Source organism: Salvia miltiorrhiza, chromosome 4, assembly GCF_028751815.1.
Source record: "Salvia miltiorrhiza cultivar Shanhuang (shh) chromosome 4, IMPLAD_Smil_shh, whole genome shotgun sequence".
NCBI lineage: Eukaryota > Viridiplantae > Streptophyta > Magnoliopsida > Lamiales > Lamiaceae > Salvia > Salvia miltiorrhiza.
The window spans coordinates 453,434-474,898 of NC_080390.1; the positions used below are offsets into that span (position 1 = coordinate 453,434).

The 21,465-nt window shown below is 35.4% G+C and overlaps 3 protein-coding genes and 1 pseudogene across 3 annotated transcripts; 3 read left to right on the forward strand and 1 right to left on the reverse strand.

Moving 5' to 3' along the window:
- Positions 1–411: 411 nt before the first annotated feature.
- On the forward strand, positions 412–5,247 carry LOC131021096 (carotenoid cleavage dioxygenase 7, chloroplastic-like). Its single transcript, XM_057950186.1, has 6 exons — positions 412–425; positions 1,970–2,001; positions 3,766–4,038; positions 4,132–4,217; positions 4,338–4,658; positions 4,974–5,247. The coding sequence occupies exons 1-6, from the start codon at positions 412–414 to the stop codon at positions 5,193–5,195; spliced, it is 948 nt and encodes a 315-aa protein (XP_057806169.1). The 3' UTR covers positions 5,196–5,247.
- A 3,664-nt stretch (positions 5,248–8,911) lies between these two features.
- Positions 8,912–11,440, forward strand: LOC131021097 (PKS-NRPS hybrid synthetase cheA-like). The gene is made up of 3 exons (XM_057950187.1): positions 8,912–9,936; positions 10,032–11,181; positions 11,261–11,440. The coding sequence occupies exons 1-3, from the start codon at positions 8,912–8,914 to the stop codon at positions 11,438–11,440; spliced, it is 2,355 nt and encodes a 784-aa protein (XP_057806170.1).
- Positions 11,441–11,549: 109 nt separating this feature from the next.
- Positions 11,550–14,771, reverse strand: LOC131021098 (acyl-CoA-binding domain-containing protein 1-like; annotated as a pseudogene).
- Positions 14,531–20,923, forward strand: LOC131021174 (nuclear pore complex protein NUP62-like). The gene is made up of 9 exons (XM_057950264.1): positions 14,531–16,421; positions 17,577–17,670; positions 17,995–18,073; positions 18,181–18,303; positions 18,875–18,952; positions 19,981–20,084; positions 20,294–20,381; positions 20,450–20,548; positions 20,642–20,923. Exons 1-9 carry the CDS (start codon positions 14,807–14,809, stop codon positions 20,732–20,734), a joined length of 2,373 nt encoding a protein of 790 aa, XP_057806247.1. The 5' UTR covers positions 14,531–14,806; the 3' UTR covers positions 20,735–20,923.
- Positions 20,924–21,465: the final 542 nt, after the last annotated feature.

Consider the following 21,465-nt stretch of genomic DNA (forward strand, 5'->3'; position numbering starts at 1 on the left):
CATATTACTAGTGTATTACCCGTCGAAATTCGACGGGAAATTATTTTAACTTATTATATAAATTATTTTTAAATTTATTTAATTTAAGGTAATATAGTTGAAAGTATATTAATTTGAATCATATTCCTCAATTAAATGTTAACATTTTGTTAGAATAATAAATATTCTTTTTATGTAGATTTTTATTTAATAGTAATATTTTGAAAAATATATCGATATTGAAAATTTTATTTCATCTGAGCATCATCTCGTCTGAACCTTGTAGGATCATATCATAATCTAAATTTCGGAAGACGACAACTAACATTTGAACATCAGACTTTTGAGTATCATCTCGTCTAGACCTTAAAATACAAAAAATGAACTTTTATACGTCAAGTTTTTTTAACCTCACTATCTGAAGCTTTAAAAATGAAAGTTGACTTGTGAGATTGTATGATTTGGAGCTTCTAACATCATAACTAACTTGTAAACATCATTTTGTATGGAACTTGAAAAAATCTAGACAAACTTTTATGCATTATTAGTTCTAAATATTATAATTGAGTTCCAAGAATCATCTCGTTTGGAGTTTAAAAAAATAAATTTAACTTGTAAGTATCATCTCATTTAAACTTTGAATGACCACAATTAAGTTACAAGAATTATCTTGTGTGTAGCTTTAAAGATCATTATCATCTTTAGCTTGTAAGATCATAACTAACTTCTAAACATCATCTTGTATGCAGCTTGAAAAATCTTGACAATTTTTTGTGCATTATTTCATGTGGAGCTTGAAATATCATAATTGAGTTTCGAGCATCATTTCGTTTGAAATTTGAAAGAATAAAATGGACTCGTGAACATTAATTATCTTCAAATCTTGAGTTTCGAGCATCATTCCGTCTGAAAATTGAAAGAATAAAATTGACTCGTGAACATTATCTCGTTTGAAGTTTGAAAGACCATAACTAAGTTTTGAAAATCATCTCATGTGTAGCTTAAGAAAATTGACACGAGATTCAAATTGTATTAATTTATTTAGTAATTTAATTGATAGATTTTCATAAAAAATCTATGTTGAATCCAAATTTTATTTTTAAAATTTTATACAAAATATATTATTTTTTAATCAAATTAAATTGAAGAAATAATTTACTTTATCAAACCAATTTATTTTTTCAAATTAAATTAAATTAAATATATTATTATTATTATTATTATTATTATTATTATTATTATTATTATTATTATTATTATTATTATTATTATTATTATTATTATTGTTGTTGGACGAACATAAACAAATAAAGTTTGCAAAAATGAAGAATATATTTTTCTTTCCTGTATAAATAAAATGTATGGATTTATTTTATAAAAAATAAAAATAAAATTTTAATTATTTTGATAGACATAAAATAAGATTTTGTTTTAAAGTAATCAGTTTATAGAATTTGTGCCTTATTATGCAAACATGTAAATCAATGAGCAGACCCGTTTATAATTTACATATACGTGCATGTCTCAATTCAAACTTAATTTAAAATTAATTTTATTGAAAATTAAGAATATAAATATTATATATATATATATATATATATATATTCATACAATATAATATATTGCAACATATACATATAATATGTACGCTATTGAGAAATATATAACAAATATACATCTAATCACTAACATTCAATTAAAATAATTTATCGTATATAGATTATAATTTTTTTTCTTATCAGACATGTAAATCTAATTTTTATCTAGAAAAAATAAATAATAAAATTTATTAATTTATATTATATGTAATGTTAATATTATTATATATAAACATTTATTATTAATTATATTTATTATGATTAATGAATCTTTATATGGAATGTAATAGTTAATTAATTAATAAATGATGAAGATTATATATGGTAAATTTTGAAATGGTGAGCTTTTACATATGCCACATAGGTTAAGGCTTAATCCTATTATATAATAGATTTGGAAACAGAATCAAGTTAGACGTTGCAGGTATGTATATATATATATATATATATATATATATATATATATATAGGAATGAGATCATATAGATCTCAATGCTTATAATAGATCCTTAGATCCAAATCTTGACCACACATTTATGACATGTGGCGCATCAAGATGGTGACACGTGGCAAGGATTCCAAGGCAAAATCTGGAGGGGTAAAATTGGAATGTAATTTTTGGATTTAATAATTAAAAAAAATATATATTTTTTTAGATTTTCTCAAAATAGATATATTTTAGATGCATATAGTTTCACACAAAGATGCATAAAGTTTTCACATGAAATGCATAACTTTGAACAGAAAAATGCATTTAATTTTTCCAGTTTTGGTATTTTCACCACCCCACCCCATACCACCCCCCAATCCAGCCCACACCACCCCCCAACCCTCCCCATTACCACCCCCAAAAATATGCATGTTTCACATGCATATAAAATCAAACAAAAATGCATAAAGTTTTAACATAAAAATGCATTAAATTATACAAAAAATGCATTTCATTTTAATAAATCTGGTAGTTTCGCCACCCCACCCCTGCCCCTGCCCCCTGCCCCCCCACCCCACCCACCCCCCACCCCCACCCCCCCCCCCCCCAATTTTTTTTTTTTTTCAAAAACTGATTTTCTAATTGCTGGCCCACCCCCACCGACCCACACCCCATCCCCCCACCCCCCCAAAAAAGTTTTTTATTTTTTTATTTTTTTAAAAACTGATTTTAAAAAAAAAATTGGGGGGGAGGGTGGGTGGGTGGGGGGGGGGGGGTCAGTGGTCAGAAAATCAGTTTTTGAGAAAATAAAAAAATAAAAAAAATAAAAATTTTGGTGGGGGAGTGGGTGGGTGGGTGGGTGGGGGGTGGGGGTAGGGGTGGGTCAGTGGTCAGAAAATCAGTTTTTAAAAAAATAAAAAATCTTTTTTTTTTTGGGGGGTGGGGGGGTGGGTGGGGGTGGGGTTCTGGGGTGGGGTGGTGTTCTGGGGTGTGGGGGTGGGGTGAAATCTTATGCATATTTATATGAAACTTTATGCATTTTTATATGAAAGTTCATGCATTCTCGTATGAAACTTTATGCATCTAAAATATACCTATTTTGAGAAAATATAATTTTTTTTTTTTTGAATTTCGAAAATTACATTCCAATTTTACCCATCTCCAGATTTTGCGTTGAAATGCCTTGCCACGTGTCACCATCTTGATGCGCCACATGTCATAAATGTGTGGTCTAGATTTGGATCTACGGATCTATTATAAGCATAGGGATCCACCGGAACCCAACCCTATATATATATATATATATATATATATATCTCTTTCTTCCTTTTAATTTAAATTAGGCGAAGTAATTAAATAAGTAAACATCTATAGAATAACCAAGCATGCATGCTATGTATTCTTTAACTTCCAACAAAATCTGGATTCTTACATAAAATGACAAAAAAGGCAAACATGTTACTTTCTTGGAATCATGCTAAAGCATATAAGGATCCCTCACAATGAAGACAAAATAATATCCCCAAAATCAATAATGTAAGAACTCAACACCAACCTATTTGAAAATTATGTAATACTCCATCCGTCCAATATAAATGTCCCATAGCTTTTGGACACGGAGATTAAGAAATGTACAGAAAATAGATCAAAAGATCAAATGGATTGGTGAAAATTATTTAAATATTAGGTTTAGAGAAAGACTGCATTAATTACCAAAAAATGAATGAGATATTTATATTGGGACGTCGTTGCATGCAGGTTCAATGACAGCATTATGTGGATTTTCTCCGATGATATCAGCGTTGTCGGTAAACCCAAGTAAGACCACGTGTCCAATTTATGTGCTTCCAAGATTTGAAGACTCGAAAACGAAATCAAGGGATTGGAGAGTCCCAATTGAAGCACCTTCACAGATGTGGGTGCTTCACGTTGGGAATGCTTTCGAGGAGAAATATGTGAATGGAGTTCTTCACATTCAAATCCAAGCTAGTACTTGTTCCTACCAATGGTTCAATTTTCAGAAAATGTTTGGTAATTAATTTCATTTTCATCCAAAACACAATTAATTAATGCTCTAGGTATTTGTTTTAGTTGGTTTAATTATTTATATATATATATTTGCAGGATATGATTGGCAGAGTGGTAAATTAGACCCTTCCATGATGAACTTGAAACAAGGCCAAGAAACCTTGCTGCCTCAACTAGTCAAGGTATTTAATTTAATTTAATTATCGTCATTTTCAGGATTCGAACTCCAAATTAAAATGTTTGTTTATAAAAATTATTGACTTGTTCGTCAAAAAAAATTTCTCTCTCTATTTATAATGCAGGTTAGTATAAAATTGGACGTGGATGGAAATTGCCAAGACTGCAGCGTAGATAGGCTGAGTGAGTGGAGCAAACCTTCAGACTTTCCGGTAATAAATCAGGAATATTCCGGCGCTCGAAACATGTACATCTACGCAGCTACCTCCTCCGGTTCACGGCGAGCGTTGCCGCATTTCCCATTCGACACGGTGGTGAAGATGAACACCGCCACCAAAGCCACGCACACATGGTCTACCTCGCGCCGTAGATTCATCGGCGAGCCGGTCTTCATACCAAAAGCCGAAGCCCAGGCCGAAGACGACGGCTTTCTTCTTGTAGTAGAAGTGAGTAGCATCAAAATCAACCTCGTTAATTAGAGTTTTAAAAAATTTTGTGTTCGCTAAGTCAAATTATTTTAAATTTTAGCATTTTGGGGCCACATTTAACCCCAATTCGGCATCTATAGGTCATATTTAGGCCCAAATGTGACCTAAACTTGCTCAATTGGATTCAAATGTGGCTCACGAATGCTGAAATTTAAAATATTTGGTCTATTTTTATAAGTCTGGAAAAAATTGACCTATTTTTACAACATCGTCATAAAATAGTTGCCTTACTTACTAAGTAGCATTGACATTGACTTTGTTTACTTTTTGCAGTATGCAGTATCTACGCAGAGATGTTATTTTGTTATTTTGGATGCTAAATTGATTGGTAAGAAAAATGGTGTAATTGCAAGATTTGAAGTCCCTAGGCACTTGAATTTTCCTCTTGGATTTCATGGATTTTGGGCTCCAAATCATGTATGCACAACGTTAACGCCTTCTACCAACTGCCGAGTGTCGTCGCCGTCTCTTGATTGTGTGGGACTGCATCATTAATCCAATTCAAATATGATGATAAATGTGAAAGTAGACTGTGTTAGAATCTATATTATAGGCTATAGCATAGATAAGTCACACAAGATTAATTATATTGTTAAAGGGCCACTTGTCTAATACCATAAAATGGTGCCATCATCATGTAAAGCATAGTCTTCAACTTCTTTATAAGGAATCACACGTGTTGTAATTGTAACAAGCTTATTTTGTTGGTGAATTTGTAAGGGTTAATAGTGTTTTATTTCCGAATTTTCGTTTTTCTCCTGAAAAACTCGAACTTTCAGTTTTTCCATAAAATGTCATGCTATGTAAGATTAAGTGACGTAAAGATGACTTATCTCGGCAGATGAAATATTTTGGAGATCGTCATTGTTGAAAAATCACTATTGTTGGAAAATGCCTGAAAGTTCGGAGTTTTTTTGTCATGTTTTATGTCACTGGATTTTGTATAATAAAATATTCTATGGAAAATATCGAAAGTTTGAGGTTTTTTATAAAAAAATTAAAATTCAGAATATTTTATAAGAAATACTAAAAGTTCGGAACATAAAACACGATTAACCCTTTTTTAAATATGAATCATCAATCTCAAAGATATGTCCAATTTCATGGACATGAGATTATAGTAATTCCTCCTCCCATCTCCCATGGCATTCAATATTCTCAATAACCTAGGAATGAAGTTTAATCAATTATTCATTCTTTTAACAAAAACTCTTATTCTCTTTTTTACTCCCTCCGTCCCACTCTAGTAGGTTCGTTTTTCTTTTTGGGACGTCCCATAAGAATGGGCTCGTTTTCCATTTTGAGTAAGAAAAGTATACATAATCGATGTGGATCACACCATTTTCCTCCTAGAAAGTAATTTTTTTAATTTTCGTGCCCAAAAGAAGTGAGCCTATTAGAGTGAGATGGAAAGAGTATTATTTTAATGAATAAGATCTTCTATAATTCCTAAATCAATTTGCAAGAACACAAATTATTCACGATTTTACTGAGATCATGATGATGAAAAGAAACAAAAATTGCCAAAAAAATTATGATTTTTATTGGGAAACTTAAATAACATAAAACTTTAAGTTTCACAAAGTTCATATAAAAAAGTTAAGAATTTAATATGAAAAAAAGACTATTTCCTATGTGAAAAAATTAAAGAGATATTTAAGAAGATAATTTATAAAATCTAGTAATAGAATGTAGATTTTGCTATCTTCAATTCAACATACGAATCTTCTAGCTTATTCCATATTAAAGCTCAAACGTTGGAAGGACAGCGAACCGACGAGCCTAATAGTCAGGAGACGGGCGCTGACCAACACACGAATATGAGCAAAATTCGATCCTTCTTAACTTGATGTATTCTATAGTCTCAAAGATTCACGCCATCAGATGACGACATTCATTCCGCCAAGCGTTCAAAGGGATTCAATGGCGGCCGCACGACGACTACAAGCAACCCGAGTATCACAACGAGATATATGGCCAAAAGGTGGCCAAAAGGGACAAAGAGAAGGGGAAGAAGACATCGTAAAAGAGCTGTGGTGACCATAGAAAACATCGTAAAAGTCATTAATATTTTATTCCAAACGCAACAGGATTTTGCCGACTCCATCCCCATGGGTAAGGATACGTCTTGCAAATGACTCCGGTCGAGTTGAAGTTTCATCAAAAACTGATTGCGGCAATTTATAAACGATGAAGATGGTGCATTTTATTTTTATTATTATTTTATTTTTTATTTAATCTAGGATTTATTTTTTATTTAATTTAATATTTAATTTTAATTATAAAAATTATTTAAATTAAAAATAAAGTTAGAGAAACCGAATATAAAAAGTCCATTCTAAGACCCCCTCAAAAGGCTGTGTGGACGCTCTAATTGGATAAGAAGATGGGCTTGGGCTCATGGTAATATGGTATCATGGTAAAATGGATCAAAGAGATATCACAAATTTTTTTAATCATTAATTTATATAATTATATTTTAAATCATGTAACTTTTATATTATTAATGTTATTATTCATATATTTGCTAAATTTTCATGTAACTTAAGAAAGCTAAAATTTTGATTATTTTAGTTAATTTGGGCCCAGTTTGTTTTAGTAATATTAGTCCATTAATTATGAGTTAATTGAAAGGGTGATTTTAAACACAGCCCCCAATTTTCTCACTATAGCCCCCTATTAAAAAAAATAATAAAATTAATTATAGTTTTACTATTATACCCTTATAGCTTTTATTTTAAATTTATGATAAATTATAAATAAAAGTTAATTTAAAAGAAGAATAATGTGTACAATCTTTTAACAGATAAATCACGTATAACCTCCATCTGGATTCTAATCTTAAAAATACTTATAAATAACCCTAATAACTCTATCAGTATAGCCCCCAACTCAAAATTTTAATTAAACACGTAAGATAACAGACGCAGAGAACAGAGAAGCAGACGAGAATAAGCAGACGCGCAGGAAGAAGAAAAACATCAACATAAGGAAGAACAAAGTTCAATATCATCTTCAATTTATTTTTCTTGGGGTTTGAAGATATTTTGCTTTTAAGATGCAAAATTTAAATGAGAGTTATGAAAACGAAAACAGTCATATTTTGAAGGTATGTATAAAATTTTCTTCCCTAATGAATTTAGTATATATTTTTTGTGAATTTGAATCAGAAAGGTATTCTTGATTTGGATTTCTAGTTATTAAGTTTTTGATATTTGCGTTGGGATTGATTGAAATATAAGAACAGAAGTGTGTGATTTTACTTTAATTTGCTTTGCGTGTATATTCTAGTTGATGGAGCAAGGCTGGCGAAACCTTTTGTTATCTTAATTTGTTTTCAAAAATTGGATGGTAAGGGCAACGAAAGATTTAGTCTTTTTTTTTTTTTTGAGTGAATAATCTTAAGTTTCACGTGATCTATGCATAATGTATATAGATGACATTGTTGTTGTATATAGGCAGGCCTATAGGGGGTGTCCTCCTTGTAAAGAAATTCTGAACAGAGTCAAAGTTTGCACTTTGCAGCATTTACTTTTTAGACATTTTTATTTAATTCGTATGCCATTAATTATGTTTTTTTTAATTAACTGTGTATCTAAAAGTTCCATGTTACTATTGGTGGATTTTACTTTGCTTATTATCTTTTTTTTTCTTCTTCTAAAAGTTTCCTGTTACGATTATATATTTGAAATTAGATCAATATAAGTTTGTAAAGAGAAAACAAGAAATATTGGTACTTGAAAAACTGCCAACACAAAGAATAGGGAAGAGAAGCTATGAGCACGTGTAAATCCAAAAATATTCTTGTTTGTCTTGTATCACAAATCTCCACAATTATTCCTTGTTGTATGTTAAAATGTTCTGGTACTTATGTTTTAATGTATAATACATTTATGAGTTTCAGGACACTATTTTTGAAGATAAAAAAAGGCATTTGGATTCCGCTAGTATTTTTTCTACTGACACGGTAAGTTAAAGTTTTAGTTAGAAAATAAATATGTTTGATCTACTAGTATATGTATAACAAATAAATTAATTTTATATTACAGGTTTTCAACAGTAAAGAAGAGTTAGTTGCATGGGCAAGAGAAATTGGAAAGAAATTAGGATATGTTATCATAATCTTATCTTCTCAATCTCAAAATGGTGGAAGGAAAGCTAGATTAAGACTTGGTTGTGAGCGTAGTGGGATATATAAGCTTCCTAAGAATATGAGCGAGATAGAGGGTATGTCTCGTACTGGGACTGGTACAAAAAAGATTGGTTGCCCATTTATGTTGCAAGGAGTGAAATTAAAAAAGGACGATGATTGGGGTGTGAAAGTTATATGTGGATCTCATAATCATCCACCAGCAGAACAACTTGAGGGTCACTCATTTGCGGGAAGATTAAGTAAAGAAGAAGAGACTATGTTGATTGACATGACGAAGAATATGATACGGCCAAGAAACATACTTCTAGCCATAAAGGAAAAAAATAAAGAAAATGTGTCTACAATGAGGACGATATACAATGCTCGTCATAGACATAAAATTGTTGAAAAAACAGGCAGATCACAAATGCAACAACTTATGAAAAAGTTGTATGAGTGCAAATATGTGGAATGGCACAGGAGTAATTATTTGACTGACTGTATTAGAGACTTGTTTTGGGCACATCCTTCATCCGTGGATATATTGCATGCATTTCCATCGGTGTTGATTATGGATTGTACTTATAAAACTAATAGATACGGTCTCCCATTGCTAGAGATAGTTGGTGTGACGTGTACAGATCTCACTTTTACCATAGCATTTGTCTACATGGAGGCAGAGCGTGAAGAGAACTATACATGGGCTATGGAGAAGTTGAAAGGTCTAATGCCATCAAATATATTGCCTAAGGTAATTCTAACTGACAGAGATTTGGCGTTGATGAATCCTATTAAAAGAGTGTTTCCAGAAGCAACAAATCTTTTATGTAGATGGCATATCATGAAAAATGTGCTTGCTCATTCAAGGAAAATATTTCGACGCAAAAAAAAGTATGAGGCTTTTATGTTAGCTTGGGGTGTACTCGTGCTTTCGTCATCTGAAAATGACTATGCTCAAAATTTGGAGTCTCTTGATAATGATTATAAAGATTATCCGCGAATTTTGAAATATATCAAAGATACTTGGTTGATACCTTATAAAGAAAGATTTGTAGCAGCTTGGACAGACAGAGTTATGCACTTCGGAAATTTAACAACAAATAGGTATGTTTTGTTTTAATTTAATGTTAATATTTATTATAAGCTATGAATGAACTATATTATATATATTTATTATTATTTTTTTTATTTTGGTGTAGAGCTGAGAGCGCACATGCAACGTTGAAAAGATGGTTGGGTTCATCTCAAGGTGATTTTGATAGTTCATGGAACACAATTAACTCCTTAATTGAGTTGCAACACACTCAAATCAGAGCTTCGTTTGAGCAAAGTTTGAATGTGGTTGAACATAATTTCAAGCCTACGTTATTTAGAGACTTACGGGGATTGATTTCTAGGAAGGCGCTAAATGAGATTCTTGATGAGTCAAAAAGAGCAAACAATGTAGGAGTTGACATTACATTATGCAAGTGCATTATCAAAAGTACACATGGATTGCCTTGTGCGCATGAGATTGCTGAGTGTCAGAGGAATCTTTGTCCCATTTCCATTTCAAAAATTCATCCTCATTGGTTGAAGTTGAACTTAGAAAAATCTCAGCCTAGTTGTGATTTATTTGAAGTGAGCATTGATGATGAAATGAAAACTATATGGTCACGTTTTCATGCGTCTGACGAAATAGGAAAGTTGACACTGAAGAGAAAGTTAAGAGATCTTGGCAATCCGGCCACAACATTTCTTACTCCACCATTGGAAAAATGTAAAACAAAAGGCCGTCCTTTGTTAAAAAAATTTGGTTCAACTCGTCGTGATCCCTCATACTTTGAAGTTGTTGAGGCTGAACTTAGTGAAAAACCGGTTACCATTAAAAAGCCAAAGAAACAAACTGTAAGAAGACCCAACCGTCATATGCGTTATTTGAATTCTTTTCCGTTCTATATACAACCACATATTCGTGGTATACTTGATGTCGAAGCAGATGGACATTGTGGTTTTCGTGCAATTGCTGGTCAGCTTGGTTTTGGGGAGGATTGTTGGTTAAAAGTTCGAGAAGACTTAGTTGAAGAGTTGTGTCATCATCGATCTTATTATACCAAGTTCTATGGATCAGGAGAACTTGTTGCTCAGTTGTTGAAAGCTTTATCTTATTTTACGATTCCAGCCCCATATGAAAATTGGATGTCTTTACCGGATATGGGTCATTTGGTTGCCACAAGATATAATGTGGTATTCATTTCTATTTCTAAACAACAAAGCTGCACATATCTTCCTTTACGGTCCAGCTCGCCGCCGCCGCCACAATGTAAGATAATAGCGATTGGATTTGTGAATGGCAGTCATTTTGTACAGGTATTTTTCACGTCTTTTTCTTAAATAAAATATTCTCATATTTATTCTATTAATTACGATTGTTTTAATATTTTTGTAGGTTTTGTTGGATAATGTTGCACCGATACCTCCTATTGTGCCTAATTGGAGATACTGTCGGCTTGAATCTGCAGCAGGGTGGGATATCCCTTTTTTAGATCGCATCAATGAATTTAAAGCACTGTTACCAATAGAGTCAAATTCTGGTTGTGAAAAGATCATCAACTTAGATGATCCATAATATGTTTATATTTTTGTTGGATGAATTGTTTTAATACTCTTTATGGTTAATTAAATTATATATCTATTGTTTCAATACTCTTTATGGTTAATGAATTATAACTACACGATTTGTAGTTATATAACATATGATTTTGTGAATTCACTAAATGATATTCTACATATATAAGGTTTGTAGTTATAACAGGTTGACCATCAAGCAATGTTCTAAAGAGTATATTGTCAAATGCAAAGCTAATTCAGATTTTTAGCCATAAACTGTGCACATAAGAGAATGAACTTTTTGCATTGTTTTTGGTTCTCGAAAACTGTTGAAGAAGCAGGGCTTCTTTGGATCTGCTCAGCTGGACCTTCCCCACAATATGAGATTCCATAGTATCTTTGGTTTCTTTCGACCTGCTCAGCTGAACCATGCCCACAATATGAGATTTGATAGCATCTTCAGTCGCATAAGTTGCATCTGCGATACGCAACTCCAGTGAATCAGCTTCATCTCCATATAGGGGATTTATAACCTTCAAGAAATTCCTGCAAGAACATAACAGTTTCTATGAGAGATTAAACTTTCTATTTGTTTAGAGAAATTGGATGGGAAGGATGATGCTCGATATCATCGATGATATGCATAAGATAAACTAAGGTTATACCAAGATAATCATAAGTGTTATAGACCTATACAGAATAAAAACTCATAACTGAATCTAAATATGTGGACTAGTGAATATGACCTATAACAATCAATGCATGTGAATACTATCATATTTTCCAACCGTATTTGCTTCGATCTTAATTTCCTTCACATCCAGATCTGAAAATGTAACAGAGAGAAACATAGACCTTATAGAAGCAAGTTTGACCATTTGGCTGAATAGAGATTTTTTTGAAAATCAAAATTATTTAAGGTATCTCAGATCAGAGAGCTGTTATATTACTTTTCACCTCCATAAACTCTAAAACATACATAATTAATACAAAACATGCTCCTAAACATCTTCAAGAAACATACTGCATAAGAGTAGGCGAGACTGATCTTATACAATCTACTAGTTTCTTAAAGATAAAAAATCCCTTAACTGAAACTAGTTCAAATATCAAGACCTTAAATTCAAAGTATTTTAAAATCAATGTATATAGGGCTCCCATTATTCAAAGTTCAAATTATAATAACGCAAAGTCTACATATTTACAATTAACTGCACAAACTAAAATGTATATAATTTGATATTCTGTTGCTTATTCTAAACAAGTTTCCAATAGTAAAAGTTCCTAAAGACATTATAGAAGTCAAGCACAAAAGATTGAGATGGAGAAAGAACTTGATTCACCAAAACACATATTCAGTGGATTAAAAACAAGATGAAAAACATCTTGCACGAATTTGACACCGATGAAATGACAACTTCTCATACTTCACTATCCCATGATGGTAAAGTTCACTACTAACGTGCATATCAAATCATCTCATGTAACGACATCGCTTATTGACTTGAGTTCAAATAACAACAACAAACTTATTGCCTCGACTCCTTAACAATGGTAACTAACGGAAGCACTGAATAGTGAGAAAGATCATCAACAGATATACCAATTCAATAAAATGAAGATCATTAAAAGTGGAAAAGATTTACTAAATCAATACAAATATTTATTTACTTTTGCAGAACTCAATTAGACAAACCTCATGATTGCAATCCACAAGATGCTGCTCGCTGAGGCTCAAGAGCTCCCCTGTTGCCAGATAGTGTGCTCCTTCCAGCGCACCAATCGTACTAAACGACCCACGCTGATTTTCATATTAGCTGTCATTTTCAAGGCAATAGGTTGGGGAGCCGAACACGGTCCCTCAGTCGCAATCTTATGTACAAGCTATAAAGCTGTAGCTGGGCATCATTCGACACCTTCATCGTCGCCCTGTCGGCATGGCCGCAACAAACGCAGTGGCGGCACTGAAGATCTCATCCAATTCGGTGCTCTCAACACCCTCCCAATCATCATCACTATCACTATGATCACTCATCACCACGCTTTCATTCCCCGATACCGCACCTCCGCGGATCAACGGCTCATTCTCATCCGAATTCCGAGCCGAAGAATCAGCTGCTCTCACTTCAACTTCAGGTTCGGGGGAATCAGCGCGCGTGATCCTCAGATTCTCGTCGCGGAAGGCGAATATAACCCAGAATAGCTTCGCTAGCAAGTACGAGAAGATTACTCCCAACAAGAATAGCTTCGCTAGCAGATACGAGAAGATGACTCCCTACAACACCGATTGAAGGAAGTGGTGCCACTCCGCCGCCATCAATTCCCGATCAACCGCCCAAATGAAGAGAAAATTATAAAATTAAAGCAGTGACAAATTGACTATGGATGAATATTATAGCTTTCGTGAATGGAGGATTTGCGAGAAAAGGATAAACCCTAGAAACAAGGGAAGTGGAATTTCTGAGATTTGTGCTCTATTTCCACAACTAAAACTGCGCGATAACCTCTCCAAGACCCGAGAAACACAGAGCATACCTCATTCGAGAAGCTGCTGGTGCTGGGAAATCGAATGCTTCTCGACTCCGGCAGTTATAATTGGGATGGATACTATTGGGGATTTTCAGAATTTCAACATGGTAGAAATTTGATCTGCATAACATGATGAAAAAACAGTACCGAAAAAAAAAATCCAGATCTGTTAGAGAAAGAGAAAGAGAAAGAGAGAAAAGAGATCTCGTGGCCTAACGGAAGAAGAAGAAGAGATTAATCTCTGTTGGGTGAAATGAAGACCAATGGATGGTAGTTGGTACTCTGGAAAAAAGAAAAAGCATTCATGTTCGTTGATATTCTTAAATGAGTTGGAGGCTATATGAATGAATTATTTACTTAGAATTTGAGTTGGGTTATATAAATAATGATTATACGTGTTATATTTTTAAATTAACTTTTATTTATAATTTATCATAAATTTAAAATAAAAGCTATAAGGGTATAATAGTAAATTTATAATTAATTTTATTATTTTTTTTAATAGAAGGCTATAGTGAGAAAATTGGGGGCTGTGTTTAAAATCACCCTAATTGAAAACAGTCCACTCTTCCACTCATTTTCAAAATAGGCCCATCCCAAACCCTTCTCTCATTTTTCTTCACTCAAGCTGCCACAAACCGCTCACTGCTCTCTGTCGTCTCCAACTCGCACTGTTTATGAGTAATATTGTTGTTGAAATCACATCTAGAATTTTGAAATTGTTGTTGAAATCGCGTTTAGTTAAAATTTTGGAGAAAAAAACTGTCAAAATTTGTTATATAGATTTCAAAACCCTCATTTCCCCCTCACGCAAAACCCATCTCCGCCAATCTGCGTAGGTTTCACGTTCACCGCAATGGCTGGCACAGGATTCTCATTCGGCTTCTCCAGTACTGGCTCCGCCTCCTCCGCACCTTCCTTCGGCATTGCCTCCGGAACCACACCGGCCTCCGCCGCCTCACCTTCTTTTGGCGTCGCTTCCGGAGCCTCATCCACACCTTTATTTGGTTTTGGCTCCGCACCGACGTCCTCCTCCACACCGTCTTTTGGCTTTGCCTCCAACCCTAGCTCCGCGAATTCGTTTGGCTTTGGGTCGGGAACCGGCTCATCTCCGTTCGGCGGTTCCTCGCCATTCGGCTCATCCTCTTCGGCCGCGGCCAACATTTTTGGATCAACTCCCGGCGGAGCTCCGACTCCTGGCATTTTCGGATCCTCGTCTTCAGGTACAGGCCAAACAGCTAACGCATTCGGTTCTGCGGCTTCGAACCCCGCTCCAACAACTCCCCCGCCTTCCTCATCTCCGTTTGGCGCCCAATCGGCCTTTGGATCCCCTGCGCCCGGATCCAACCTTTTCGGCTCCGGTGCTCCAACTCCCAGTCTATTTGGCAATTCTTCTTCTTCCGCAGCTTCTGCGAGCAACACCGGCTCACTTTTTGGGTCAGGGGCGAGTGCAACACCTAACCCTTTTGGATCAACCACAGCTGGGTCAGTGGCGAGTGCAACACCTAATCTTTTCGGATCAACCACAGCTGGGTCAGGGGCAAGTTCAACACCTAGTCCTTTTGGATTAACCACAGCCGCCAGTGCACCAGCATTTGGGTCGGGCCTGGCCCTGAACGCAGGGCAATTTGGCTCGTCGACTTCAGCGCCGTCCACACCACAGTTTGGGGTGAGTTCTGCGCCTGCAGGCGTATTTGGATCCTCAGCCCCAGCTTCTACAGGAGGCAATTCTACATCCTTGTTTGGGGCAAATTCTGGTTCAAGTCCTGGTCTTTTTGGTTCTTCCAACTTATTCGGATCGTCCTCTGCTTCGCCATTTGTTGTGGCGCCGTCAACCACTTCTTCAAGTTCAGCTTCACCTACTTCTGGATTTTCGTTTCCCACTTCAGCATTCTCCGTTTCAAGTTCAGCTGCTTCAGCACCCGGGTTCTCGTTCCCCAGTGCTTCGGCTTCAGTTTCTGCTGCGCCTGGACTTTCTCTTCCCGCATCATCGGCCACGTCGGCTCCTGCATTTTCATTTAATACAGCTTCTGGCACCACTTCTTCTGGCATTTCGTTTTTGAAGAGCACCACTAGCTCTGCCTCCTCAGCATCAGCCACAACGTCTCTATCTTCTTCACCTGGTTTTTCATTTGCTTCGGCACCCTCTCTTTCAAGTGCTTCGGCCTCAAAAAATCAGTCACCTCTCTTTTCAACTGTCACAACTACTACCACAACCAGTGCTTCAGCTCCTTCCGCATTAAGTGTGTCTTCTGCTAGTGCCAGTGCAAGTCCTGGTTTGACGTTTCCATCATTGACCGTGTCTGCACCGGGGACCAGTGCATCTGCTCCAACTTCAGGGTTTACAGGTTTCGGCACAACTAGTACGCCTGCATCATCCTCTGGAAGCGCAAGTTCTTTCTCATTATCTTTGAAAACACCCGGAACTGGAGCCTCACAAGCACAATCAAGCGTGGCGCTGCCTTCTTTCGGTGGGGTTTTCTTTCTCTTACGCCTTTCAGTTTTGCCTTCTTATTTTATCTACCTGAAGCTGTTGGCTATTTTTGTTAGTATGTTGTACTCATTTAACACAACATAATTATCCTCCGGTTAACAAAATAAATTTAAGAAAGCATCACCCAGAATTACTGTGTACTTAGATATGTTTCTCATGATAGACTACTTATCACACATGATTAGTGGGTCTTTGACCTTGATGATCTTTAACAGGTAGAAATTTTTGACATATTTTTATTTGAACCATGAACTTATAGAATACTCTTGATAGAGTGTCCCATCATTGTCATGTGAAATGCCACTATGTGGATATGAAACCAAATTTTAATTCCTTGATTTATGTGATGATGAACATGAATCAAATGGGATTCCATCTGTTTGAATGACTGGACAGCTCCTAAAAAGAAACAAATATTTTAAAGGGAGAAGTAGTAATAACCCCCTATCATATAAACCCCCCAGTATATTTACCTCCCTAGGGGTTATATGATAGGGGCTATTTACTACTTCTCCCTATTTTAAAAGACCGCATGATGCTGGACTCGAACCCGAAACCTTTGGCCTCAGGCATTAACCACACTACCACTAGGTCAACATAATTTTTGCATAATCATCTCTATATTCTTATGATATTAAAAAAAATGTTTAGATTTTTGTATTTATTATCTAGTCATGTCATGTGAATATTTTGATTTCTCTCATAATGTTGATATGCAAAATGGAAATCCTTGTTAATGGATGATCATGATACTTACCAAAAAAAACCCTTCTTATTGGATGGTCAATGTACATCCCGAAAAAGGAAATTCTTGGAGGAATGCTCTTTTAGTTCAATATGATACCAAAGTATGCATCTACAAAAGTTTCTTATAGAAATCCACAAAGAAATGATCCAACCATACATAACTGAAGAATGAAAAAAATTCTTCCAGAGTCTCGGGTTCCAGAAGTCCTCACTCTGTGGCTTGTCTCGCAATTTGTATACTAGACGTTGGCCAATTTACTAGATAACCTATGCACTTTAATTACTTTCTCATTACATTGTAACAGTATTTTCATCATTTTTTTTAGAACAACAGAATTTTCATCATTGGATGGCTGATATTATGGCAATTTCGAAATGTATGCAGGTGTTTCAGCTGCAAGCTCAACAACGGCAGTGAGCTCAAGTACCAGTTCTGCTGCTCAGACATCATCTATCCTTGTTGCAGCTTCCAGTAGTGGGTCTGTACATCTCCCTATTGTTCAAGTTCATTTTGGTTATTCTTTCAATACAAAGATATTAGTTCAATTTCCTGAGTTGGTGGGTTCTTTGGCGAAAATGTTGTCATTTGTTTTCATCTTATTATCGTCAAGTAACTAAGGACTGAAAGCACTGTGCTAGTTTGCATAGATTCACTGTATTGTATTTCAGCACTAGAGTGGAGCAGGCAGTTACTAGCATTAAACGTGTCTTTCTCTGTCACATTAAGCCCAATTTAGCATTATGCATCATAAACATTTGAAGTTTATCACACTGATTTCTGTGTTGTAATGCTTGTCCTGTAGGACTGCTCCAGTCACCAGTGCGGCACCAACTTCTACACCAAAGTTACCATCTGAAATCACTGGGAAAACAGTTGAGGAGGTAATGATTGTTAGCAACACTCTGTTTGACCTATCCTCTACTGTTACCACATCTGTATTTTGTGTTCCTAATCCTGTACTTCAATTCTCATGCTGAGTCTGTTGCAGATCATTAAAGAATGGAATGGGGAACTTCAGGAGCGTACTGGGAAGTTTAGGAAACAAGCTAATGCTATAGCTGAGTGGGATCGCAGGATTCTGCAGAATCGTGATATTCTTCTTGGGCTTGAGGTATTCAATTACTTGCCAATGCCATGATAAAGAAACGTGCTATTTCTTTATGTTGCTTGGGTGGTGGACGCATATTTTGTGCCTGGTTTTAGATTTTCAGATCAATCATCACATATCTACATATGGAGTATTTATTAAATATTTATAGTTTATTGACTTTGGATGACTTTTTTAGTTGGCATCAATTCATGTACAGTGGCTCCACCTGTATCAGGAAACTATGAGAATTTGTTATGACTCAATCAAATCCTTCGGAAGGCTCTGTCATTTTTCTTTTTCTCTCTTTTGTTTTTACGGCGCAAACATTTTATTCTTTGAGGGGGTATGCTATAAACCATGGATGAAACATGGAGTTTAAAACCATGAATACTTAGCTGTCTTCAATGGAAGTATATAAAAGTTGAACGGGCACTTTTGAATGAATTTACTCCACTTCAAGCATAATTTTCTTGTGTCCGATGCTTAAAATTCAAAAATTCTGTGTAGATATTGCATTGCATCAGCATTTACTTATCAGCCCTATATTTAGTTTGGTGGTTCTCACTAATTATTATTCTTAAAATTCACTCAGAGTGAAGTTGCAAAAGTAGTTGAAACGCAAGGTAGTTTGGAGCGGCAGCTGGAGCTAATTGAAACTCATCAAGATGAGGTATCTAATCTTAGTTTGTAATTCTTGAAACTGCATAGTCCGCTTTATGTAATGTTCCGTCATGATAAGTGTATATCTGGGGTTAAATGGAAAAATTTGAAGGAAAGAATTTGGTATTGCTTATAGGTGAACAAATAGGAGAAGCTTCTATCAGTAGTTGGATCTTCATTGTAAATGACATTATTTTGTTTTAGAGCACCCACACTGGGGCCCTATTTTCTGTCTCGAACCGGCATCCTTAGAGCCCAGTGGCAATGCTGCGCCCGCTGGCTCGAGTGGCGGCCTGAAGGCGCGTGTTTGCACGCGTTGATTTTTTTTTAAAAAAAAAGAGGAGAGAGAGAGGGGCTGTTTGTTGCTGTGTGTGTGATTTTGGCACTGGACAAAGAGAGATGGCGTGAGTGAGAGAGATGCTAGAGGGAGATGAAGGTGGTGGCAGTGGGGCAGCTGCTGCAACTGGAGGTGAAGGAGAAGCCGCCGGTGGTGTAGGAGGCGCCGTCTGTGTGCGCGACGCAGAGAGGGAGAGGGGGGGAGAGAGAGAGAGAGAGAGAGAGAGAGAGAGAGAGAGAGAGAGAGAGAGATGTGTGTCTGCGTTGTGTGTGTGCGTCTTGTATGTAGAGAGAGAGAACAAATGGGTTTTAAAGCTGGGCCTTTGATTTATTAATCAGAGGAGTGGCTAAATTTAAATTTAATGACATTTTTTATTTAAAATTCAATATTTTTTTTAATTGGAGAAATGGAAATAAAAAAATTTAGAGCCCTTGTGTGTGGAGGGGCTCTTAAGTGGGGCCCACCTTCTTAGAGCTCCCAAAGGGGCTCTTGGGGTGTGGATGCTCATCATGCTCTTATAATACACTTAGAGCTGCAGATTTTAGTTCATAAGAATGATGTATGAAGTGTATAACTGGCTCAGAATGATTCATTGGGGGGATTTCAGTTCTAATAAAGTTAAAACTTGCTGCCCGCTTGTTAAGTTTGATTTCTAACTGAGCATCATCAAGAAATTTTTGTTTTTCTCATGTGCTTGTCAGGTTGACAAGGCCCTGCAAAGCATGGAGGAGGAAGCTGAGCGACTGTATAAAGAGGAGCGTGGAATGCTTCTTGATGATGATGCTGCATCAACTAGAGATGCAATGTAAGCCCAGATTTTCCTCTGCCGACCCTTTCTCGTTCCCCCTTATGGTGTTATCCTATGTCTATTGAGGACTTCCAATGGAGGGCTTGGTTTAGTTTGATTTAGCAGTGGTGGCAACTGGTCTGGTTTTAGAGCTAGCAACTAGCATGACTCTTTGATGTTCTTTTTTCCCCGATTTTCAATGCTATTTTCTATCTTTCTGATGTCAGGTACGAGCAGGCTGAAGTGATAGAGCGGGGATTGGAGCAGATGACAGAACAGATCAAGTCGATTATAAACAGTCTTAATGCCAGTCAAGTAGGTGCCTTAATTAATTCTATTTTCCTTTTTATCTTTTGAATATATAAATAATGATTCTGCACTAGGGTGGAGAGCTTGAAGCAACAGACGGAATGACTCCCCTTGATGTTGTTGTTCGCATATTAAACAATCAGCTTAGTTCGTTGATGTGGATTGATGAGAAGGTCAGCCTCTTCTTCACTTGGCTGACCGTGTTTTACATCTTTGGTTTATACTGTATATTATTAGATCGTTCGTTAACTTGTGTCCGTTGCTAGGCTGAGGAATTCTCTTCGCGGATTCAGAAGCTTGCTAGCCACGGCTCTGCCGCAGATCGTGAACTGAGCGGCCCTAAGCTGTGGTTGAACTGAGACGGCGAATGCTGCTCGAAATTTTCCGAGGGAGGGTAACATTGATAGGCTTCGACTGCGCACAGAATGCTTCGATGTTTTTTCAAGTAGATGTTGAGAAAACTATAATCTCTTGTGACACGATTCAGTTATACCTGTGTATATTGCTATCTTTGCAGTTCTAGTTGATACAGAGTCTTTTTTTTTTTTTTTTTTTCTTCTCTCTCTCTCTAAAGTAAAATTTAATTAACTGTTTTCCCCTAAAAAAATTAACTCGTTTAATTGGGTTATATAAGTTTGATGAATCACTATAGTAAAATTATAGCAGTGGAGTTTAAACAAATATTTCGCAAGATATATTATTTGTTAATAACCCAATATATTCCATCATTTGTTCTGATTATATATTTATAAAAAGATTTCTTTATATATACATCTGTCCGTGCTGTGCCAATGTCTTAATTACGTTAGCTCAATCTCATTTGGTTTTATGAAAAAATATCATAAGTTTTTATAAAAAAAAATAAAAAAATACTTCAACTAGTAATCGAACCTAAAATCTCTTCACTCGTGAACTAACAACTTACCCATTAGATCATAAAATCTTTATTAATTATTATTATAAGTTTTATTTTTAAGGTGAAAAGATAAATTGTGGCAAAATATAAATAAGATAGAGAAAAAAAATATATAAAAAAAGCAGAAATTTAAATAACTGATCTCATATATGGGATCAATCACATGCAAAATGT